This window comes from Podarcis bocagei, assembly GCF_964188305.1.
Source record: "Podarcis bocagei genome assembly, chromosome: 2".
Lineage (NCBI taxonomy): Eukaryota > Metazoa > Chordata > Lepidosauria > Squamata > Lacertidae > Podarcis > Podarcis bocagei.
The window spans coordinates 55,136,132-55,157,314 of record NC_138126.1 but is presented as its reverse complement, the minus strand read 5'-3'; the positions used below and the strand labels follow the sequence as shown (position 1 = coordinate 55,157,314).

Sequence of the window (21,183 nt, the reverse complement as noted above, 5' to 3'; positions counted from 1 at the left end):
GGTATCTGCAGCCACAGCAGGCGCTGTGATTCTTCAGCAGTTTGACTTCACCCCTGGAGGTGCACTCCATTGTCTCTCAAAACAGATGGATGCCAACAATCTGTGAACTGCATCGGAAAGCAAACTTACTGTAAGCAGCTGACCAGTATCAGGTGATAACTGGGAGAGTTGTTGCTTGTTGGTTTGCTTATAGCAGCTGGATTTTTCTTTTCAGAACTGAAAAACCAAACAGACTTGCTGAGTCTCAGTGGAAAGATGCTTCATGTAACTGCGGGGTCAGTGCCAGCCTTGAACAGTCTTGATGGCTTCCTCTGTCAGTATATCAATTTACAACTAGTGAATGCAAAACCACAAGGTAATTATACTGATCATATGATACGAGATCAAATTATTTATTGCAACTTAAATCTTGGGCCCTGTTTGAAATCTAGCTAAAGGCATGGCTGCTTCCTGTTTCCAGTTGCTGTGGTTACATATGACCCCCCGTCACACAATTAAACAGGCACAAGTCATGCTCTTTCTGCCTCTCCCCAAACAGTAATACTATTCAGGTTTTGACATGCTGGAGTTTCTTTTGAGGGAGGGAAGGTAAAGAACTGAAGTGATATTGCGGGGAAAGGCAATTGCCTGGGGTTTTCATAGGACATCAGAAGACAAAACTAAATTATCTCTAGAGCTGATAATAGAATTAACAAGACCAGCTCAAGGATATATACTGGAGAGCAGCTGTTCTGGATGTGTGCGAAACAGAGACATTTATTCGACAATCCCATTGCATGTACTCACAAACTTCTCATGTTATCACCTTGATCTTGTTCTCACAAATTCTGTAGATGTTGTACATTTATGCTAGACAAATTGTATTGCCATATCATCGTAGTTTTAATATAAAAGCATTGCAAAATCCTTTCTTAACACTAGGCAGCCAACTTCCAGCCTTGCTCGGGGTGTGAATTATGAATGATAGTGCATTCCCATGCAATCCCATGTATTTAATGGGGCTTACTCCATTAAGTGCACATGGGATTACAGCCTGAGGCTGGCATCAGATTTCTAGGAGGGTGTAGGAGAAATGCAGGCCTGTGGGACCTAAGGAAACCTTTTGTTTCTTTTTCGCTGCTGAGAATCATCACAACTTGTTTCCTGCAGAGTGTCTGAATGGATTGGTGGGAACTCTTCTAATGGAAAACCCGGTTGGTCAGAACGGACTCACATATCAAGGGCTTCTTCATGAAACGGGGAAAGTGTTTGGACTCAGAAGCAGGCGGCTAAAATTGTTCCTGGATGAAGCACTGACAGAAGGTAAGCAGAGGGAGCTGTCCTTATTCAACTCACATTTATATTGCTTCATGCTGTGATAAGTCTCATACTACTCTTAGTGTTTCTTGGTTTTTTTAATAAAAAAAACTCCTAGATACTTTAATAAAATCTGTGTTAGAACAAAAATAATAATAATCCCAGCATGGTAGAAAGAAGGCTCAGCTACAACCTTTTCCCATTATGTAAATGTCCAATGTGCACAGAAAGATTTTATGCAGAGCAGCAGTCAATCATGTCAGCCCCTGCTAGTGTTTCAAACAGTACTGTCTTCACACATCTTTTACGTACACTGGCCTAGATCTCATTGGGGTGATAAACCAATCTGTTAAGGCAGAGGTTTTCAACCTTTTTGAGTGCATGCCTCCTTTGACCTACTACAGTCTTTCTGCAGCTCTCCTGTGGGATACCTGGTAAAACTTGGGTTGTTTCATCATTCCCTACAATCCTAACCATGCCTGCTCGTAAGTAAGTCCTACTGAATTCCTGCCCCCAGCAAAGTACACGGCTGGGGTTGGATCAAGTCACTTGTCGCCAAAGCAAGAAGTGACAAGTTCTTACCTATTAACCTGCCCACTGGTATCTCACCATTAAATGAAGTATTCAACAGAATCCCAGTTTGGAAAAGCAGAGTAGCTGTTAAGACCAAGCACCAGCAGTGAAGCTTAGAATTTAGCCTGTGGGAAGTGTGTCTTACAGATGTTCACAGCTGCCCATTTGCAGCCCAATCCTATGTGGGTTTATAAAAAGTAAGTCCCACTGAGCCCAACCAGACTTACTGCCTAGAAAGTTATGAATACACCATTTAGATTGGCAGCATCCTCCCCCACTTCCCCCACCAGCCCTTACAAACCGGGGTTCCAGGTCACCTGTCTCTCTCTCTCATGACAAGTAAAGGTTTGCTGAACCTCAGTGTCCCAACTCCAGGAATGTGCCACTTGTTTGGGTCCTTCCCCACCCCCTAACACCTTTTCCTTAGTGCCAGCATTAGAAATAGGTAGGAACCCCGCAAGGTCTCCCTGCCTGGGGATCCAGAGCTATTTCTCCGCATGGTTCACTTCACCCTGCCCTGCACCATCATGTTTTCTCCCCGTTCACCACGGTTCCATCACTGCCCCATGAGGACTGGTCCTGATTCCAAGCTAGAGCCGCCCCAGAAAGTCAACAGACTATAACCCCGAGTTCAAGGAGGGAGCCTGGCTTGCTGTGGCCACTGCAAACCAATCAGGGCAAGCCATGCTAGTTTGACTTGACCAATCCATTTACTGCTTCTTACTTCCTCAAGTAAGTACTGCCCCACAGCTGGTTTAACAGCTCCCTGCCCTATAATCAACCACTCACCCCCTATTCCTTTGCACATGGCATGTAGAGAGCAAGGGGGCAGAACAAGGCGTGGCTCTGCGTGGGAGGGAAGAGTGTGAAATGACAAGCCTTTTGACCAGTAAATGACAAGTGCAGTTGCCTGGTAGGTGGTACCAACTGAGTAACAGCAGTGTCAACCAACTGGAAAGAAGGATAGTTTCCCTCCAATATCGTTCCCCATTTCCCGGTGGCTGCCCGTGGCTTCCCCCACAACGCCCATGACCATCATTCAAGGTGCCACAGATTGCCACAGTGCATCGCTTGAAAACCACTGTGTTAAGGGGAAAGTGCTGGGTTGTCAGGATCCCACGATCGACCACGCCCCCTCCCGCGCGATCGACCAGTAGATCACGATTGACCTGTTGGACATCCCTGATCTACATAATTACAAAGAATAGCACAGTAGTCATAAAAATAAATAAAACACATTTAAAACTACATAACCAAACTGAACAATTTACACATAAAAATAAAAATACAAAAAGTTAATATCACTTAATATCAGTAACAACAGCAAAAACTCCAAACAAAACTTTTCCCCCAGTACCCCAGTCCTTGCTGGGCAGCAGCCACAGCAGCAGTCCTTATGAGGCCTATCAGGCCCCTGTCCTAATCAAAACAAAATTAAGATCTGAAAATACAACAGGTGCCCCAGGCTCCCTTAGTGATATTGTGGAGACTGTTTTCTCAAATAAAGTGGTTACTGTATGCTTATTTAAACACGTAAAAGCATCTGAAATTGAGACATTTTATCTCATTAAACTTAAAGCATTTGAGAAAGGCATAAAACAAAACACAGCAACTTGTGTAAATGGAAAATAAGGCAGTACTTGAAATCTTGATGACCTGAGAAAACGTGAGAGGAATTGAATATTGCATTTTAATGCTAAAACAAAGTTGATTTTCATCTGTCAGTGTTGCAGGGCAGAAAAAAGTTATTACAGTAAATGTTCCATGAAGATTGTCTGACAATTATCTCAGTAAAATGACTGACTTGGTAAAATAACTGACAAACACTATGATGTATAGTAATTAGATATTGTCCACTTGAATTATGTGTATATCTCATTCAAGAAAATATCCTATTCTTTTTTTATTCTACTACTACTTGAGGAACTTTTGCTACAGTTAAGCATGTCAGTTAATTCAATCAGGAACATGACGTGAACTTTTTAAAAGTGTGCCGTACATTTAGTAACAAGCACTTTAAAAAGTAAAATGCATTTGTCTTAACAGTAAGAGCTATTGATTTATCATATTGATGAGTGTATGGATATTAAAATCTAGCATTAAATTGGCAGCGGTTATTTTGAGAATGCTGCCAGTGATCTTGTTTGCATGACGTGGTAAGCCAGACTGTGCTTGGTTTTGTTCTTTGCTGCAGCTCAGTGTTAGGGAAGTGAGCCATGAACCTGGGTTTAGACTACATGCTAAGCCAAACCTTGGAGTAAAAAAGGCAGTGGGGAGGAGAAGCAAAGCAGTTGCAAGCTTATCTTCAGGAATCTGCATAGTCATGCCATCGTTTGGTTTGCAAACCAGGCCAGTGTTAGACATAACTTTTTATTTACATTGGTACCTCGGGTTACATACGCTTCAGGTTACAGACTCCGCTAACCCAGAAATAGTACCTCGGGTTAAGAACTTTGCTTCAGGATGAGAATAGAAATCGTGCTCCGGCGGCGTGATGGCAGCAGGAAGCCCCGTTAGCTAACGTGGTACTTCAGGTGAAGAACAGTTTCAGGTTAAGAATGGACCTCCAGAATGAATTAAGTACTTAACCCGAGGTACTGTAATGTAGTCCTCAGAAACTTATGGAGGTGTCTAGGGGAGAAATTGTTGTTGGCTTCAAGCAGGGTTTATGGATAAAATGAAATGGCAGAGCATTTTGAGTGATCCTTCACAATGATGGCACAGATGGATGTTGGTAACAATAATAACAACCATAGATTTAACTCGTAACTGCTGCTTGCCCCTACTTCAGCTGTCAAGCTGGAACAAGAGATTACTTCCCCATTTTCTGATATATAAGGTATGGTACTCTGCAGTCACAGAGAACCTGAGGCAGGAGTGAGGTGTTGTCTTGCTCTGTGTCAAGCAGCATGAATCTTGCTGCCTCTGTCATTTCAGTTCCTGGCACAAACTAAGAGAGCAAGAAAGACTGTTGACACATCATGATGTATATGCGTGATCTGGGATACTACTTTGTTAAATGTGCAAGAGCTTCTGAATGCACAGGTTATGGGGCGGGGGGGCAATAAGTGCAGTTTTGACTCTCTCTGTCTTCACTGTACAGATGATGTTTGTTTGAACAGAGCATGTCATTTTGCTCCAAGCATCGAAGGAGCTTGGACCAGTGAGTGAAATTCCTGCTGTTTGTGCCTTTCTCCAAGGCCCAACATGAAATGAGGCTTACCCCATCTCATCCCCTATGTTCTTTGCATATATTAGAAAATTCAAGGGACTTTGGTGCTAATTATAGCCAGCCTTTCATAGCATCATGTCTTTAGCATTTTTTCATAGCATCAGCAGTTTTGTTAACAGTTTGAGGTTTGACGGGAGATTTACAACAATTGCAGCATCATATTTAATGAAAACAGCATATCTCTTGAAATTTGCATTGCAAAATAGATTGGGGGGGAATGAGTTGGGTGTGAAATTCAGGCTCTTATCACAACTACATGGTTCCATTGATTTTATTTTTTATTTTTTCCCAGTTTGTGTAGAGGCATAAATTGTCCAGTTCAACTGAGAGGCAATGGCGCCTTATCTATCCTGGCATAGGATTTGTTGTAAATTGATAAATATCTGCATACCAAATGAGTGAGATACGGACTTCTATAGGTGGAGAGAAGGGTGTGAGACAGCAAACATTTATCAGCTCGGGAATTTAAATGCTAATGGTATTCATGTGGCAGTCTGGTTGTATGAATCTTCTATTACAGTCAGGTGGTGATTTCTAATCCTCTGAACATGATACTCCAGAGGCCGGTTTAAAAGATGATAAATCTTATCTGACACAAACTGTACTTGGTAGGACACCACACTCTCATTTCTGGCATGAGGCTAGCAAATTAATTTTTCAAAAACAGTGAGACTGCAGAAATAACAAAAAGAAAGTGGCTCCACTTGTTTCTAGGGCCCAAAAGAGAGAGAGGGTTCTTCTACCTGTCGGTCTAGTGCTGAGAAGGTCCAGGTTCTGACTTGTGGCCCTTAAGAAGGCATGAACTCATAAAAAGGGATGAATGGAAGCTTGCCCCTTACCTGGTAACAACATTAACATCTCTAGGAAGCTCTGGTGGTGCTGGAGGACTAGGTTTTCCTGTCTGTGACATGCGAGTTGGATCTATATGCTGTGTTGGACCTAATATGCTCTTCACCACAGATATCTTTCTGTGCTGCTGCTATGATAACAGGAGAAGCCGAGTGATGTAATTTATCTGTTTATAGATGCTGTGTCTACCCAGGGTGACAGAACTCATTAAAGCATGCTGAAACCAATGTCAGAATGGTCAGCTTTGCTTTATGAAGCAATTGTGCACATATTGCAATGGGAATCATTTGCGGCTATGATTTGTTTGCTGCAGGCTTATCTTGCGTACTGGCATATTGCTAACTACACTCTTTAAATAAGTAAATTCAGAGGCAGGTTTTATGCTTCTACCTTCTGTGTCTTTCAGTTCATTTTCTATCAGTTTCAGCTGGACTGTTCTTTAGGGCTGGGCTATATCAGCTTTTCAACATCACAGTGTATCACCAAGCCAAACATCATGGTCTGGTGATATATCACAGGGTTGAAAAAACAAGCTGCATTGGCCTCAGCCCAGCCCCACCCCCAGCTGAGCATTAAACTGCCCCTGCCCCCCAGCTGAGCAAGCCCCATGCCTCTCTGGCTCCCGGGTCAGGTATAGGGCTCGCTCAGCTAGGGGAGCGGGAGCAGTGTAAAGAAGCCAAGAGAGGACTAAGGTGTATCAGCCCTGCAATACAGCTTGCTCCTCCCTCTGCGGTATGAGGGGTAGAGCAATGGTGGTTTCACCTGGCAGTATATATTGCAAGTGAAACAGCTGCTGCTCCTGAGTACCTCTGCTACCAGCAGCCCGATGTTGAAAGCAGCGCTGGTAGCAAAGGGACTTGGGAGTGGTGGCGGTTTCACCTGCAATATACCACCGGCTGAAGCTGCCATCACATTCTCTCAATACATCGCCTAGGCCTACTGTTATTTGAGGAAACAAGTGCTATATTTGAAGTGGCATATCCTTTACCTTTTTAAGAGGATTCCTAATTTTAATTTTTGGACTGCAAAATGGAGATGAGCTTCAGCTTATAGATCTCTTGTTTAATTTTTCAGGTAAATGAGCAGCCTACTGCAAAATTTAGGTTGGGTCTTAAGCACAATGAGGTGCAACTCTACAGCTGGCCAAAGGCCAGATGAGGCTCCATAGGAAGTGCTGTGAGCGCCACAGCTGCCATGAGGACTGGCAGCGTTGCCATGGAAAGTAACCACATCAGCCAGCCCATTCACTCCACATAATCCCTTCTATTCAGAGGTTACCAATGAGGGAAGCAGACTCAATGTTTCCGCTCATATGCCATTAAGGTGACACATATATCAGGCCTATAACTGATCCAGGTGGATGCACCTATTCACTGTCTGGGTTTACCAGTACATCTATCTTGTAGATTCCTGGTGACGCTTTCAGAGTAGCTTGATGTCAATGTTAAGATAAAAAGGACTTGCTGTGACCCAGGCATGTGTCTCTGACACCAGAGTAGAATTGGAAATGTAGGGAACATTAATATAAAACCTGTTAAGGTACACATAGACGTCCTCATTTTGATTGACACCTAACAAATAAATTGTAACTCTTGTTCTAGATGATCTAGAATCTAATTCCATATTTTTCTTCGATATGATCTTTGATATGATAAAGCTTCATTAAGAAAATAACTGTTACTTTGCTGTAATACAAAAACCTGGTTTTTTAAAAAATGTATGTTATATGAGATGGATTGTTTTTATGCCCTGTGTATGTTGCGACCCAGCCTGGCACCATTGGGTCATGAACGGTAGGATGCAAAATTTAAAAATAATGTTCATTGTTCTCTTTTCTTTCAGAGATCACAAGGAATACCTCCATGAAAACTTTAAATACGAAGACGGTGTATGTTCATGCTGCACCAACAACAGCTGAATGTTGAACAGTTTGGACTTTTTCATGGAGAAATCTGATTAGCAATTGGGATAGAATCACCGAAGTGTTTAGGGTGATTTGAACAACAGGAGCGCTACATGGAATGTGTTTCTATCAGTGCATGTGTAATATGCTGCTTTAGGTTAAAATACCGTGATTTTTCATTATGTTACGAGATATTTAAAAGCTATGCAGAGTAATACCCAGTCTCAAATACTCAGAAGGATCTATGCAGTGGCCTGAAAGAAATTGAGATGAGTACCTCAGTATTGCTGTTCTGTCTGTTCTTTATAGAGAGGCTATCTTCAGTTTTTCAAATGTTTCTGTTTCTGCAACATTCATACTATGCTATGTTGGCTTGAACCCTAATTAAATAAGAGTAACCTGATGTATTTTCAGCAATGCTGACAGGCTATTCATGAAGTACGTATTGACACACATTCTCTAATATCCATGATTTTGAACAATAAATTGCTTTATCTAGATGGCTGCATTACTTGATTTAATGGTTAACTAAAGAAACACTCTGCTTGTCTTAAAGAGGAGTGTTGGAGGGCCATGGATACCAAGACTGTAGCTAGGTAAATATTGTTTCGTTGGTTTTGTTTTTTTGCCAAGTAGATTTGATAGAATTTAGTGTGCTTTGCTTTTGCTGATTTTAAAAAAATGCTTCACTTTGTGAATATTTCTTGGTTCTGAAGATGGAGCAAAAAATAAATAAATAATAATATTTGATTGGCATCATGAATTCAGAGCCAGGGGGTTGGTGGTGGAACAACTATGCATGGTCAGAAGGAAAAGAGGGGAGCGGACTCTGAGGACGAGGCGCCAGAAGCTGAAGAGGCAACAGGGTTTATTGAGCAGGAAGAGGCTGGGGCAGAGAGCAGTCCAGGCTCAGAAGCAGAAGAGGAGGGGACCGAAGAGGCAGCTATGAGGCAGGCTGCTGAAGAAGCCAAGGAGTATCCCCCTCCTGCTGCAACCAGCTCACCTTCCCCCTGGTCTCCCATTACATGCAGAGAAATGGAGAGGGTGGAGCAATGAGATACAAGGTGCCAGATCCATAGACTGTTGGGGAAGGAACCCAGGGGAGGAGCCTTAGGGAGCGGTGGAAAAGCAAGGACCTCCAGTCCTTGCAGCTGCCTCATTGGGGGCAAGACCTACTGGGAAGAGTCACTAGGCCTGCACTGTTTTGGCTGCTTTGAATAAAGAATTCACTAACATTGGTGTCTTTTTTTATTGCTGATCTACTCCTGGCTCTGACTCCTTACAGAGATTGCCCTGCTGGGTGTTGCAGCAGGCTAGTGGGATGGGGCAGCTATGGTTGGAAAGGACACAGGAGTCTGCAGTCTTGTCTGCTAACCCAATGAGTCAGATGGGCTGCAGCTGTGGATAGGAGTGGAGGCAGGTGGGGAGAATTTAAAGGATAGGGAGAGCTGCGTTTGGGGAAAACAGAAAGGCAACAAGCAACACATGGAGAGAAGCAACAAGCTTGCCCTAGGCCTCTTTCCCCTCAAGCTAGTATGTTTCTTGGGTGGAGTATTGTCTGTCCAGTGTCCACCACTGCAGATCAGCCTAGCCCAAAGGCTTTCAAGAGGAGGCTGGCAGCAACAAACAGGAAGGCCGCTTCAGCAGGACAACAAATGGAAGGTATGTTTATTGCTTATTTAGCCACAGAGGCCAACTACTCTCCTGTTATGCAGTCTGTTTACCTTGTTCTAAGGAGCTGCAGCTCCAGACCAGATGCAGTAGAAGCCCAGGCTGTTTGACTTACCCATTTGGGACCACAACTGGGGGAAAGTGTAGTTGAAGCCTGCAGAGAAGGCTCTTTATCTTCAGGGAGGAGGATGTGGAGATATACTTAACTTAGATAAACTGTGGTGAGGGGGCTCTTCCAGAAGCAGCCAAATTGTGACTTTTTAAAGGCAACTATTGGACGAAATTAATTTTGTCATTGAAGATGGATCGCTAGTTTGGAAAAATTGTTGTCAATAAAAGGAGCATGGAAAAAAATGGAAGTATCCGAACACTTTGAGAATTTAGCATGCAACTTCTCTAATATAAGTATGTCAACAGTAGTCTGCTTTTCTGTGACACTAGATCTTGGATTAATGGCAAACTTATTTTGCTGTAATGACCAGTATTTTCACTTTTTGAAATACAGCAAATCTACATGCCTATAGACTGCCGTTTTATTAACTTTGCGATTTAATAAACCCGTGAACATGAAACTGATAAGGTGTGGGACACATTTTAACCTTTTAAAAGAAAATTATTACACACTATTTTTTTATTTTTTTTAATAAAAAAGCTCCATTAGCCATACACGTGCTATTCAGATGAGGCAGAACTGTTGTACATTGAATATGGCTTCAAAGTAATGCTGGCTTGGAATTACCAGGGTTACCAGCGGCAAAAGATAATCCGTAACAAAACCCTTTACTGACTCAAAGTACATATGATGCTGCTACTTGCCAAAAATAGACTTTACCCTGCAGAACAGAATACCTTAAATGGAGCAAATCCTTCAAATTACATCCAGTATAAAATACATCCAAAACTGTCTCCCTAGATTTTTACCCAAGATAAGTAGCTGGTATGCTCTTCAGTGAAACATAAACCCCCAAACATCTGTTTAATTTTATTCTCTGTGTCCACTGGTTTTTTTATTATTATTCTGATGGCTTCAGTGAGAAGCACAATGCTAATGCTATATGAAACATTAATTTACTCTGAGAGCAATATCCTTTCTGAATTTTGACATGTTGGAGGACAGGCTAGGATAGAAGGAACCTGATGATGCTGAACAATCCCTTGCCAGTTAGATTCTGGGTGTTATACTATAAATAGTGGTAGCATATAGAAGACCTGAAGTGGGGCCTCTACCCTTCCAGAGATGGGAGCAAGGAATGGGGATGTGCTCAAAGAATTGTGAGTGCTGTTAGCACTGTTCTTTTAACATTGAAATACCAACAGTGTCTGTGGTCCTGTATACAAAATGTGAGCCACTTGGGGCCACCTCAAACATGGGAAGCTGCTGTTTATTTTCCTCTCCTCAATGTATATAAATACATTGGTTATGATCATGTGGAGAAAACTCACACATGTTCCCAATGACTAGGAAAAGTCCCTTCCCAAGGCTGCTGGAAGTTATATTTTTTTAAATGTGGAATCACCTACCAGAGGGTTTTTGTTTTTGTTTTGTTCCAGAATACCCAAGTGTAACCTGCATAGCATCTCTCGGAGGAGATTCAGAAAATTGGACCCATAATAAGAAGTGATAATATAAGTAATAATAATAATCTGCTCCTGGCAGATATGGGCTATACATTCTGATATGGGCTATACATCCATGGGGGACTCTGACTCCCCTAAAGACCCCCGTGACAGGGATGTTTTGTGGGCATTAAAAACAAAAACGGCAGATTCTTGCTTAGTAGATTTTGCAGTTAATGTGATGCCTGCAAGCCACCTTGAAGATCTTATGGGTGAAAGGCAAGATGAAATCTTTTAGATAAATACTGGTTTGCTGATTTCTGCACCACGTCCAGAACTGATGGCTATAGATCTGTGGTGGCTTGCAGAGAGTATTTGTTGCTGCATGTATTTTACACCCATGTTCAGAGACTTATGGTAAATTTGATGGCCCACTTGACAAGGCATTGTGAGGAAAGATGAGCAGGATGCCAGAAGATCTCTCCCACCCTTCTATCATAAATGCTTCACTTTAGTGAGGGTGGGGGTAGGGCTGTAGCTAGGGCGTGGTGAGGTGGGCTCTCCGCCAGGGGCGCAAGTAAGGAGGGGGCGCAAAATCGGCTAAAATATGTACATAAATATGTCTATAAATAAAAATATTGACTATTGCCTCATAAGAAAAGGGTTTAAATAGAGGATGAATGAATGGGTGGAGGGAGGGTTGGAGGAGAGGCGGAAAGAAGAGCTAATTTGTCCGTGACTAGGGGGTGCAATCTGGATGGTTCTGCCAGGGGCGCAAGATCACCTAGCTATGGCTCTGGGTGGGGAGATAGTGTGTGTGTATTCTGACTTGCTACAACCTTTTAAATGTCACCCGTTTCCTTATTCCATGCAGTGAATTTTGTAGTCATATTATATATGTATGGGAGGCAAATGTTCCAACCTTCAGATGGAGCTGGAAGGTGCTTCTCCTCTCATTTCAGTTGCTATGCTAATTGAGAGCAATGCAAGGCTGAGAGGCTCTCATTTCAAGTGACAGCGCTGCACAAGGGCTCATCTTTCAAGGAAGCCAAAGGCTGTCTTTCTTGTCAAGAAGCATCTTCTGCTAGCAATCTGAAAGAGGCTCCGTGGGTTAAGCTAAACTCACCCCATAGTTCTCAGGTACAAACAGCTACAAAAGGAAAACTTTTAAGAAGCCATTCTGCTTGGATCTGGGGCTGCTATGCTGAAAGATGCAACAAAGGAACCAGCTTCTCCTCTTTGTGCTGCTTTTTAGTTGCTAGACATCCAAAGTAATGCCTTTTCTTCTCATGTGTCACACAAGTGCAGGGCACAACCACTTACCTGGGTTTCTCAATTAACATTTTACAAAGCAAGGGTAAAAATATTATCACGGATAAGTGTTGCAAGTCTACTGTTGCAAGGTTCAGCTGCTTCTGGGTCTGAAAGTAATGTAGACCATTTCTTTCCACTCAGATGAGAGCTTATCCATTTCAAATCTCTCTGTGTTATCATTGAAACTTATAAGAGGGAGAGGGGCTCATTAAGAACCAGTGCAATGACATTTTGCTAGACCAAATAGCTAATCCTATATAATATAGAACAGCAGACTCATGGTGTGGACCATTACATAGAAAAAATAGCACCACCCATGTACAAAAGAGATGTATCAGCAAGCCTGGGGGAAGCCCAAGATAATAGGGAAATGTTTTTAAAGGTGGGTGGCTTTGGGAGAAGCCATGGCTGTTTAAAGTGGTATCATAGCACTTTAAATGTATGGTGTTAATGTGGCCTAAGTAAGGACATTTGTTTGCAGTCCAAATTCATTCTCCCATATATACTGTTGTGGTTAGGCATCTCAAAGAAGACTCTACAGTACCTATATAGACAAATCAAGATCTCACAGCAAATGAAACTGATCTGCAGAAAACACAACTTGAAAAAAAGAGACAATGCACTTATTTTTGTAAACCAAGAAATCTTTAATAATTTATTTATTTATTTTTTAAAAAAGATTTCAACTTAAAGTGTAAAACCTATTCTGAACTGGCATTTCTCCAAAGTTGCATTCTTATAGCTACATTAGAAGAAATACTAATAAATTACGTTAGACGTTTTTATTTATTTTCCCATTTTTAGGTTTTCTTCCCTGCTCACTCCTTCCAGGAAAGAATACAATTATCTTATCTCCTGGGTTCTCCTGAAATGTGCCAAAGCCTTTTTCCCTCCCCTCCCCTCCCCTTCTCCTTAACTTAACCTACTTCTTATTTTTTGTCAGTGCCCTCCATGTGTTCACCTAGATTAGGACTGAAAATAGTTACTTGAACTGCCCTGAGATTCTGTAGGATTTACGTGCTTCAATTAACCTTCTCTCAAGAGGTGCATGTTGTGTGAATCAGCTCTCTTGCCCCATTGTTGCCGCTTCCATTTTGGACATGATTCTCTCTCTCTCTCTCTCTCTCTCTCTCTCTCTCTCTCTCTCTCTCTCTCTCTCCACCCCCCTCTCCCCGTTGCAGAAAATACTTCAAGCACCAGGCATGCCCTTGTTGTTGTAAGCGTTTTTTGCTTCCACTCCTGGCAGCATTCCCATGACCTTTTCTGTTCACTTTTTAACTGATGCAATAATACAGCATCCCATCCTTCTCATCTCATTGAAATATAAACTGCATCCAGCAGCCTGGCAGAGCTGAACTATGCTGAACAAGCCCTTTGCTCCTGATGGAAGAGCATTAGGCACTGAGAGAGGGCAGGGAGGAATGAAATAACTTTGGCTATTGGACCTCTGTGAATTATGCAGCAAGAGGAAAGAAGTGGGAGCATGGTCCGCGGATGATGAGGTTGTTACAGGGGGGCAGGGGAGAGACTGGTGGGGCATGGGCTCAATGTGCCCACTCCATCCTCCTCTTTAGGCATCCTGATTTTAAAGTTAGTCCTGATCTTGGGCTAAGTGGTCTGATAGTTGTAGCTCACCATGAAGTTGTTACAGTAAGTCACAGAGAGACTTGGGGCAGTACTGAACAGATGCCAGTTTCACAACAACCGTGTTTACAGAGGTGCAAAAAACTACGGCAAGCTGCCGCCTCTGGTGCAGGTCAAATAAATGCACCTTCGCCTCCCTTGTTCTTCTTAGATTCAGGCAAATGGCTTGGGCAGCTCGGAAGGACCTTCACACATTTTAGTACAAATTTCTCTTCAAACACATTTTTGTATACAGTTTTAACTGATGTACACATTTTTGCAAGCAATTGTCATGATTTATTTTTCTTATAATTTTGTGATTTACTACAAAGTATTTTGTCTGAAAGTGACTCACAATCTTAAAAAAAGCAAACAACACCAACATCAAAATTCATCAAAAGATTTAAAACACTATTAACTAAAAATCCTGGTGCAGCGCTCATCTCGCTTCAAGCCCCTGGGGTAATATAAAAGTGACACATCCCAAACCATCCAAAAGAAGATCACTGATGTATTGGGTGTTCCACTAAATTTTCCCCTAAAATACTGCATTTTTGTATGCTATGTTCACTAGTATATTAATTTTTATGGGCACCTTCCCTAAATATATGCATGTTTGTGAACATTTTTTTAAAATATACATTTTTATTAGTTTTTACATATATTTTCCAAACAGAACATATCTCATCTCATCTTATACAATATTTTGGCTATTTTAGCCTGAGACTTCCATCAACCACGTCTAATGATTTTCAAACCTCATCTCTTAATCTTACGTTTGTTATCCTAATACTTTTAATAATCCATAACTTAAAATACATTCTGATAAATCTTTTCTGCAATATTTCATATAGTTCTCCTTACAAAACTTCTTGTAGTCCTATAAGCGTAGTCAGTTGGTTACAGTTGTCTTTCAGATAACTCATATATTTACTCCAATCTTTCAAGAATTTCTGGTCCTACTGGTTTCGTATTTTCCCTGTCATCTTACCCAATTCTGCATAGTCCAACAATTTCATCTGCCATTCCTTGTTTGTGAAGATTTTTTGCTTGAAGAACTAGATCGCAAAATTCAGATAAATGTGACTTTCAGAGGAAGGTTGTGTTTGAATTCTAATATTGTTTGGGGAAGTGAAAGTTTGATAGATTCTCCATTAAATGTGAATGGAACTGAATTTCTCCTCCAATTGTAACATAAATTGAGCTGGACCCTGTCTGTTCCCTCTCTTTCAAGAAATGTCTCCCCAGTAATCTCCAATGATTATCTTCAAAGTGGACAAGTAGGAGTCAGGCCTTCTGATTCCAGTCCTCTTCACCCTGTGCCCAGGCTGAGTATTTGTGAAAGAGAACATTCAGATGAGCAAAGCAAACAAGGTGTTTATTAGTGTTTAAAATGCTGGTATAGTTAGGTGACTGATTTCTTCCACCCATCCTCTTATACGAGTAACTCCTACAAAGAAACTCAACTATGCTGAGTTTTGTTTGCCACTGTTCTATGTTTAATGACACTTGAGTTTCTTTGTAAGAGTTACTTGGTATAAGAGGTAGTGGTGTGTGTGTGTGTGTGTGTGTGTGTGTGTGTGTGTGAGAGAGAGAGAGAGAGAGGGAGGGAGAGAGAGAGAGACACATAGACTTTTCACAATGGCAGAGCAGAAAGAAAACCCACATACTTTCCATTTTGTGTCATTAATTTATGTCATTAATTAGATAGGTTAATGCTTAACATTGACAAAAAGGTATTTGATGGGTTGTATGCTTTGGTGTAAAAATGGTCTAACTTTTTAAAAACTTCCTAACCTTTTTCTTAAAAAATCATCATTTTTTAAAAAAATGGAAAATAAAATAAAACAAATAAATAAGGAAACAACTTTAACATAGTGATCTATCTTTAGTGCTAATTTTATTCTTCAGCTGTGCTGTGACTGAAGAGGGTGCGCCTCCAGTTATCTTAGGTTTCTCCTCCATTAAAAATGTTTGCATAACCAATATAATTACAGTGTTTATGTAACTAGTGCGGGGGGGGGGGAGAATCTCATTTTAGTGTGCTATGGTTGCAATTAATCTCAATCTTCCTCTGCCCAGGATCCTAATTAGGGGTCATGGGTGTCTGCAGAAGATAAGAATTGAAATTCCTTGAAGGTGTAATTAATGATCAAATAAAATAATATCTAGATACTTATTTCTATTAAGCCTCTGTTGTGGGGATCAGGGAATTCTGTAGAACTTGCCCTAGTTTTTCACTTTCTTCTCAGTTTTCTCACTGGTTTAAATTACAGCAATAAAAATCTTATACAAAGTAAGCTCTGGGAGACCTTATACTCATAACTTACTCAATTTGATGGGACAGGACCACCAAACACCTGCATACGGGTATCTACAGAGTATACATTTTTAGGCTAATAATTTTCAATCATTTGTAAGACCCACAACTTGCATATCAAACACAATGAGAAATCACTTTCAGAGAAGGAGGGCCTGGCTGCAACTTGTATTAAGCAACTATTGTTAAAGCTGAAATGCCGTTGTGAACAGCCAGTGTTAGTTATGCAATTGCCAATTAATGCTGTATGCATTTAATTTCCTTCTCACCCAGTGGCAGATCTTGGGGTCTCAAATTTCAGTGGCACTCTGTGCAACACCAAAATTCGGCTCCCACCCTGCCTCTTGCATTCCATTTTATAACATAGTTACTGCGCCTCTGCAGTGCGCCCAGTGAGACCCAACTGACTGTGCTCCCCTAAATCTGCCTCTGTTCTCACCTCGCTGTCTATATACCCCCCAACACTTATGCCATTATAAAATTTGTTATCCTTTAAGGTGTGATTAAACATTCTAGCTTGGGGGGAGGGAAGCAAAGAAAATGCATTTAAAAGGTCTTTGGAACATATATCATTAACACCAGCAAACAAGATCACCTGCACAGGTCTACTTGTCTGGCATAGAAGCCAATATGGCAGAAGAGGAAAACAATCTAGCACAAGTGAGGCGGAATGGTGGCACTAGCACTCAGAGTTGCTTTATGGTGGTAAAATGCTTATTGTTTAGGTTGCTATGGAAAACCACCAGAGCAATGTCTGTTTTCTGATTGACACAGGGTGACAGAGGACAATCCTTGATCCACTCTGCTTTAAAATTCCAGTTGATGGAAGCACTGCTCACGCAAAGCTTGCTGCTTCCATTTTCTTCTCCTCCGTATGATGTGATCTCACAAAACTAGCTAATGTTACAGTGTCAGTACTTCTCCTCCTCTCGGGTTGCTGTTGATGACCAGCGCTGCAGAAGGTAATTATCATGGGAAGAAATCTTTCCATTGTTCAGTGCTAGTTTTTCTTTCACCAATTGCATAATGCTGAGGATCAAATGGCCATTGCTGTGACAGGCACTTGCATCTCTTCAACTGCTCCTCTTAACAAACTCCTCCCATATGATGCTCCTGGTTCCCAACCCCGTTCCCAACCAATATAGAGTATGCTGGACCGCAGTTCCACTTCTCTTAGCACTTCATATATAGTATGAGGACCATCAGCAACTTAGGCTTTGTGCACACAATACATTCAAAGCAAAAGCAGCATCTATATCTGTATCTCCCTATTAAGCCTTAGAATGTTGCCTCCACATTTTGCTTTGTGACTTTCTTTGCAGATGTATGATTTACTTACTTTTTAAAAATGAAAGCTAAGAGTCTAGATCCTCTAATGGGGGGGGGGTCAAGTGGGGAGGGAATGAATGTAAATATGAGCTAGATTTTTTTGGGGGAGGTTTAACTGTCAAACGGACATAATTCAGCAGTTATGGGAACTGCTTACAGGTGTAAGATTTATTTAACTAGTTCAGTGCACTTCATTGAAATGGACTAGTTCATTCCAAGCACTCAATATGGCTGAAAGTCTTCTTGATCAAATGCTCATGCTTGTATTTTGTTAATATGATTTGTACTCACGATTCCTTTGCACAAGTTTCTAAAGCATTAGGCTTAGGCAAGACAAAACCAAACTAGAGTAGGGCAAATTAAAAACAAAGATCTGTTAGGAAGACTTCCTCAAGTTTAACACAATTGAATCAAGATTTTCCTTCTTTCTTGCTTGTGGATGAAGACTCAGAGAGATACTGCAGCATATTTACTAATACTCTTCCTTATTTGTTCCACCTGCTCCTCCTGCGTAAATTGCTTGTGTCTATTCTATTTTGGCAGTCTGTCCAGCTTGAGAAGCTGTTATTGTACTGCAAAAATGTATTTATTTTTATATAGGCATTTCTATCCTGCCCATGCACTACGCAGGGTAACTCACAACAAAGCAAGACTACAATATCATATAGAATATGGTAATTCATTCAAGAAAAATACACTAAAATATAAACAAAGTTAGGAGCTGCGGGTTCAGGATCATGTTTTGAAAAAACACCAGTGCTCAGCAAGCAAAAGCCTTCCAAATTAAATATGTATTCACCAGCTAGCAAAAGACAACAGGATGAGGTGTTTCACAGTGTTGGTGCAGGCACTGAAAAGTCCCTGTCTCTTGATATTGTCAACTGCGCATGCACCCTTGGTTTACTATGTTACCATGATGAGAAGGCTACAGTCACATAAATTACAATGAAGGTTATGCATTATAGTTGGACAGTGATTTAGTGATGTTTTACTTGGTTCCTGCCCAGATTGGTAACTTTCCAATTTCTTTGGGAGCTTCTATGAGTGTTTGTGACATCAATGATAGAGTGACTAGAATAATAAGCTTAGTTCTGAAGCCAAGTAGCAGCTTGTATTACTGCTTAAGCTGACATTTTAAAACATTATCTTGTGAATTTACAGCTTAAATACCTAACCCTGTTTCCAGTGCAGCCAAGTAGTACATCTCTTCTATTAATCAGAACGTTCAAATTATTTGCAGCTACCAGCTCTCTTCCCCTCCATCACAGTTTTATTCTTTTCCATAAGAAAAAAAACCTCCAAAATCCACTGTTGAGTAATACCTTTATTGGGAACAGCCAAAAGTGTGACAAGCTTTTGAGTTCTCTAGAACTTTTCCTCAGACGAGACGTCACACAAAGCATCAAGTGTGAATGGGATGAGGAAAAATGAAAAACAAAAAGGACAAAAAATAAGCTGATATAGTAGCCATGAACACATCTGAACAGCAAACAGAATCCTAATTTTTGCAAGTTTTGATAGCCTGGATTTAATGTGTGAAATTTCTGTGGGTCATATTGAGAAAAGATCAGATAAAAACAAGGGGGTGATTTGAGTATAGGATGGTGATTTGTTTTCTGAGAGCTGAGGCTCTTGTTTATAAATGATTTCTACTGTTATATTTTTGTATAGCCATGTAACAGTGAGATTAAAGATTACCTGCCACTTCTCGTTTGCATTTTCTTGTTGAAATACACCAGTACCACATCCTTTATCTTATCAAGTGTTCTGACACAGCTATTAATAAGTCTTCAGGGTTTCTTAAGGATCTGATTCTATCGTGCACCAAAGAAGTCACAAGCTTGCTGCTCGTTTTTCTTACTAGCATCTCCTTCCTCAGCACACTGAGTTGGATCCAGACTTGGGCTCCCACTGGTCAGAGCATATTCTGAATGGATGTTCCCACCAGCAGAGTGGAGGACCCTCTTGAAGAGCATGGGAGGTGACACTATAGACTGTTGAGGGAGTGGGGAATTGGCAGAAGTTGCCTTCTCCATCAGTGATGTGCGATCCATGGACTGGTGGAACTATGCTAGTTCCTTTAATGTTCCCAGCAGGACCTTTCCATGTAATTGCTTAGCCAGTGTCTCCAGGCTCTGTGTATGTGTGTGCATGCACCCCCCCCTCTCTCTGTCTCTGTCTCTGTCTCTGTCTCTGTCTCTCTTCATAAAGGCTGCAAAACTGCACAAGCCTGCAGAGCAACACACATGCATGAGCAGGAAACAGCTGCTTAAAGCAGAACTGCAGCCCCTTCTTCATTTTTTAAGGAACAGCAGTTGGAAAGCTTGAAGTGCCCATGGGGTGGGCTTGGAAGCCGAGATCCCTGCAACCTTAATATCTCAGTTCTTCCTTCCTCTCCTTCAGCCTCTCTCTCTCTCTCTCTCTCTCTCTCTCTCTCTCTCTCTCTCTCTCTCTCTCTGTGTGTGTGTGTGTTGAAAGCATGGTGTTTTAATAAAATAAACCCCCAACCCCAATCTGCCAGAACCTGAAGCTTCATGCAACAACCATTAACAACAGAATCATAGAGAGAGAGATGATGAAGAAAGGGGGGGATGTTAAAAATGTTTGTTTTTTAATTTTGGGGGGCAGGGATCCACCCTTCCACCCAAGGTTGTCTTTTTCAGAAAACAAACCAAGCCAAACTTTTCTTCTTTTTGCAAGCTGCTAGGAATTGGCAAATTGACTGTCCAGGGAGGCTATGGACTCTCCTTCATTGAAGGTTTTTAGGTATCTGCCAAGGATACTTGAGTGGAGATTCCTGCCTTGCAGGCAGTTGGACTAGATGACCCTTGGGGTCCTCAACTCTACATACAGCCCTGTTTACCAATGAAAAAATTCCTTGCATGCCACTGTTCTCCACTCTTCGAGGGGCAGCCAGCAGCATTCCGTAGACAGAAAGGGTTGTTAAGTCTTCAGAAGGCAGAGCCTGGATCAAGTCCTCATGTTCATAAGAATTCACCCTGACCCAGCTAGAGAGAGCAACACATGTAAATAATTTTCTAGACTTTAGAGTTTGATATGATATGGAGTGCATATCTACTTGTGGGGCCACCAATGGCTGGTGTACTGGGACCTTCAATAATTTGTCAATTTCTTCAATTATTTGGAATACTTATATCCCACTTTATACGCCAAAGAAGCTTACAAGAGATTTGCACAATACAATCACATTCAAGTGTTAGCATCAGGAACAGAAATAATGCTGTCCATATAGTACCTAGGTTACACAGCATTTCCTGTCCTTGTTCTTGGCCTGACCACTAGGTAGCAACTCTTCTGAGACAAGGGAGTGAGACTGAGCAGATAGAAATTGCTCAGCTCATGATGAAGGCACGTCTTCCCTTGCTGGCAGCTGGCTGTTGCCAGGTCAAGAGTTCGGTTCAAGATTTTTCTACACTTTAATAAGCCATACCATCTGATAGCCATGAACAGCTCTAAAAATATTCAAATCACCAGAGTTATGACAAAATGTGTTTT

General features: G+C 41.4%; 1 protein-coding gene and 1 long non-coding RNA gene across 3 annotated transcripts in view; one reads left to right on the top strand and one right to left on the bottom strand.

Annotated features, from left to right (window-relative positions):
• IARS1 (isoleucyl-tRNA synthetase 1) overlaps positions 1 to 8,353 on the top strand; it is an 84,440-nt gene extending 76,087 nt beyond the window's left edge. For both annotated transcript variants that reach the window (XM_081176112.1, XM_081176113.1), the window contains exons 33-35: positions 215 to 355; positions 1,150 to 1,302; positions 7,793 to 8,353. In XM_081176112.1, coding sequence (XP_081032238.1) covers positions 215 to 355; positions 1,150 to 1,302; positions 7,793 to 7,875 — 377 coding nt within the window. In that variant the 3' untranslated portion in view covers positions 7,876 to 8,353. The remainder of the gene's footprint in view (positions 1 to 214; positions 356 to 1,149; positions 1,303 to 7,792) is intronic.
• LOC308577287 overlaps positions 1 to 21,183 on the bottom strand; it is a 397,406-nt gene that overhangs the window by 99,006 nt on the left and 277,217 nt on the right. The window lies entirely within an intron of this gene.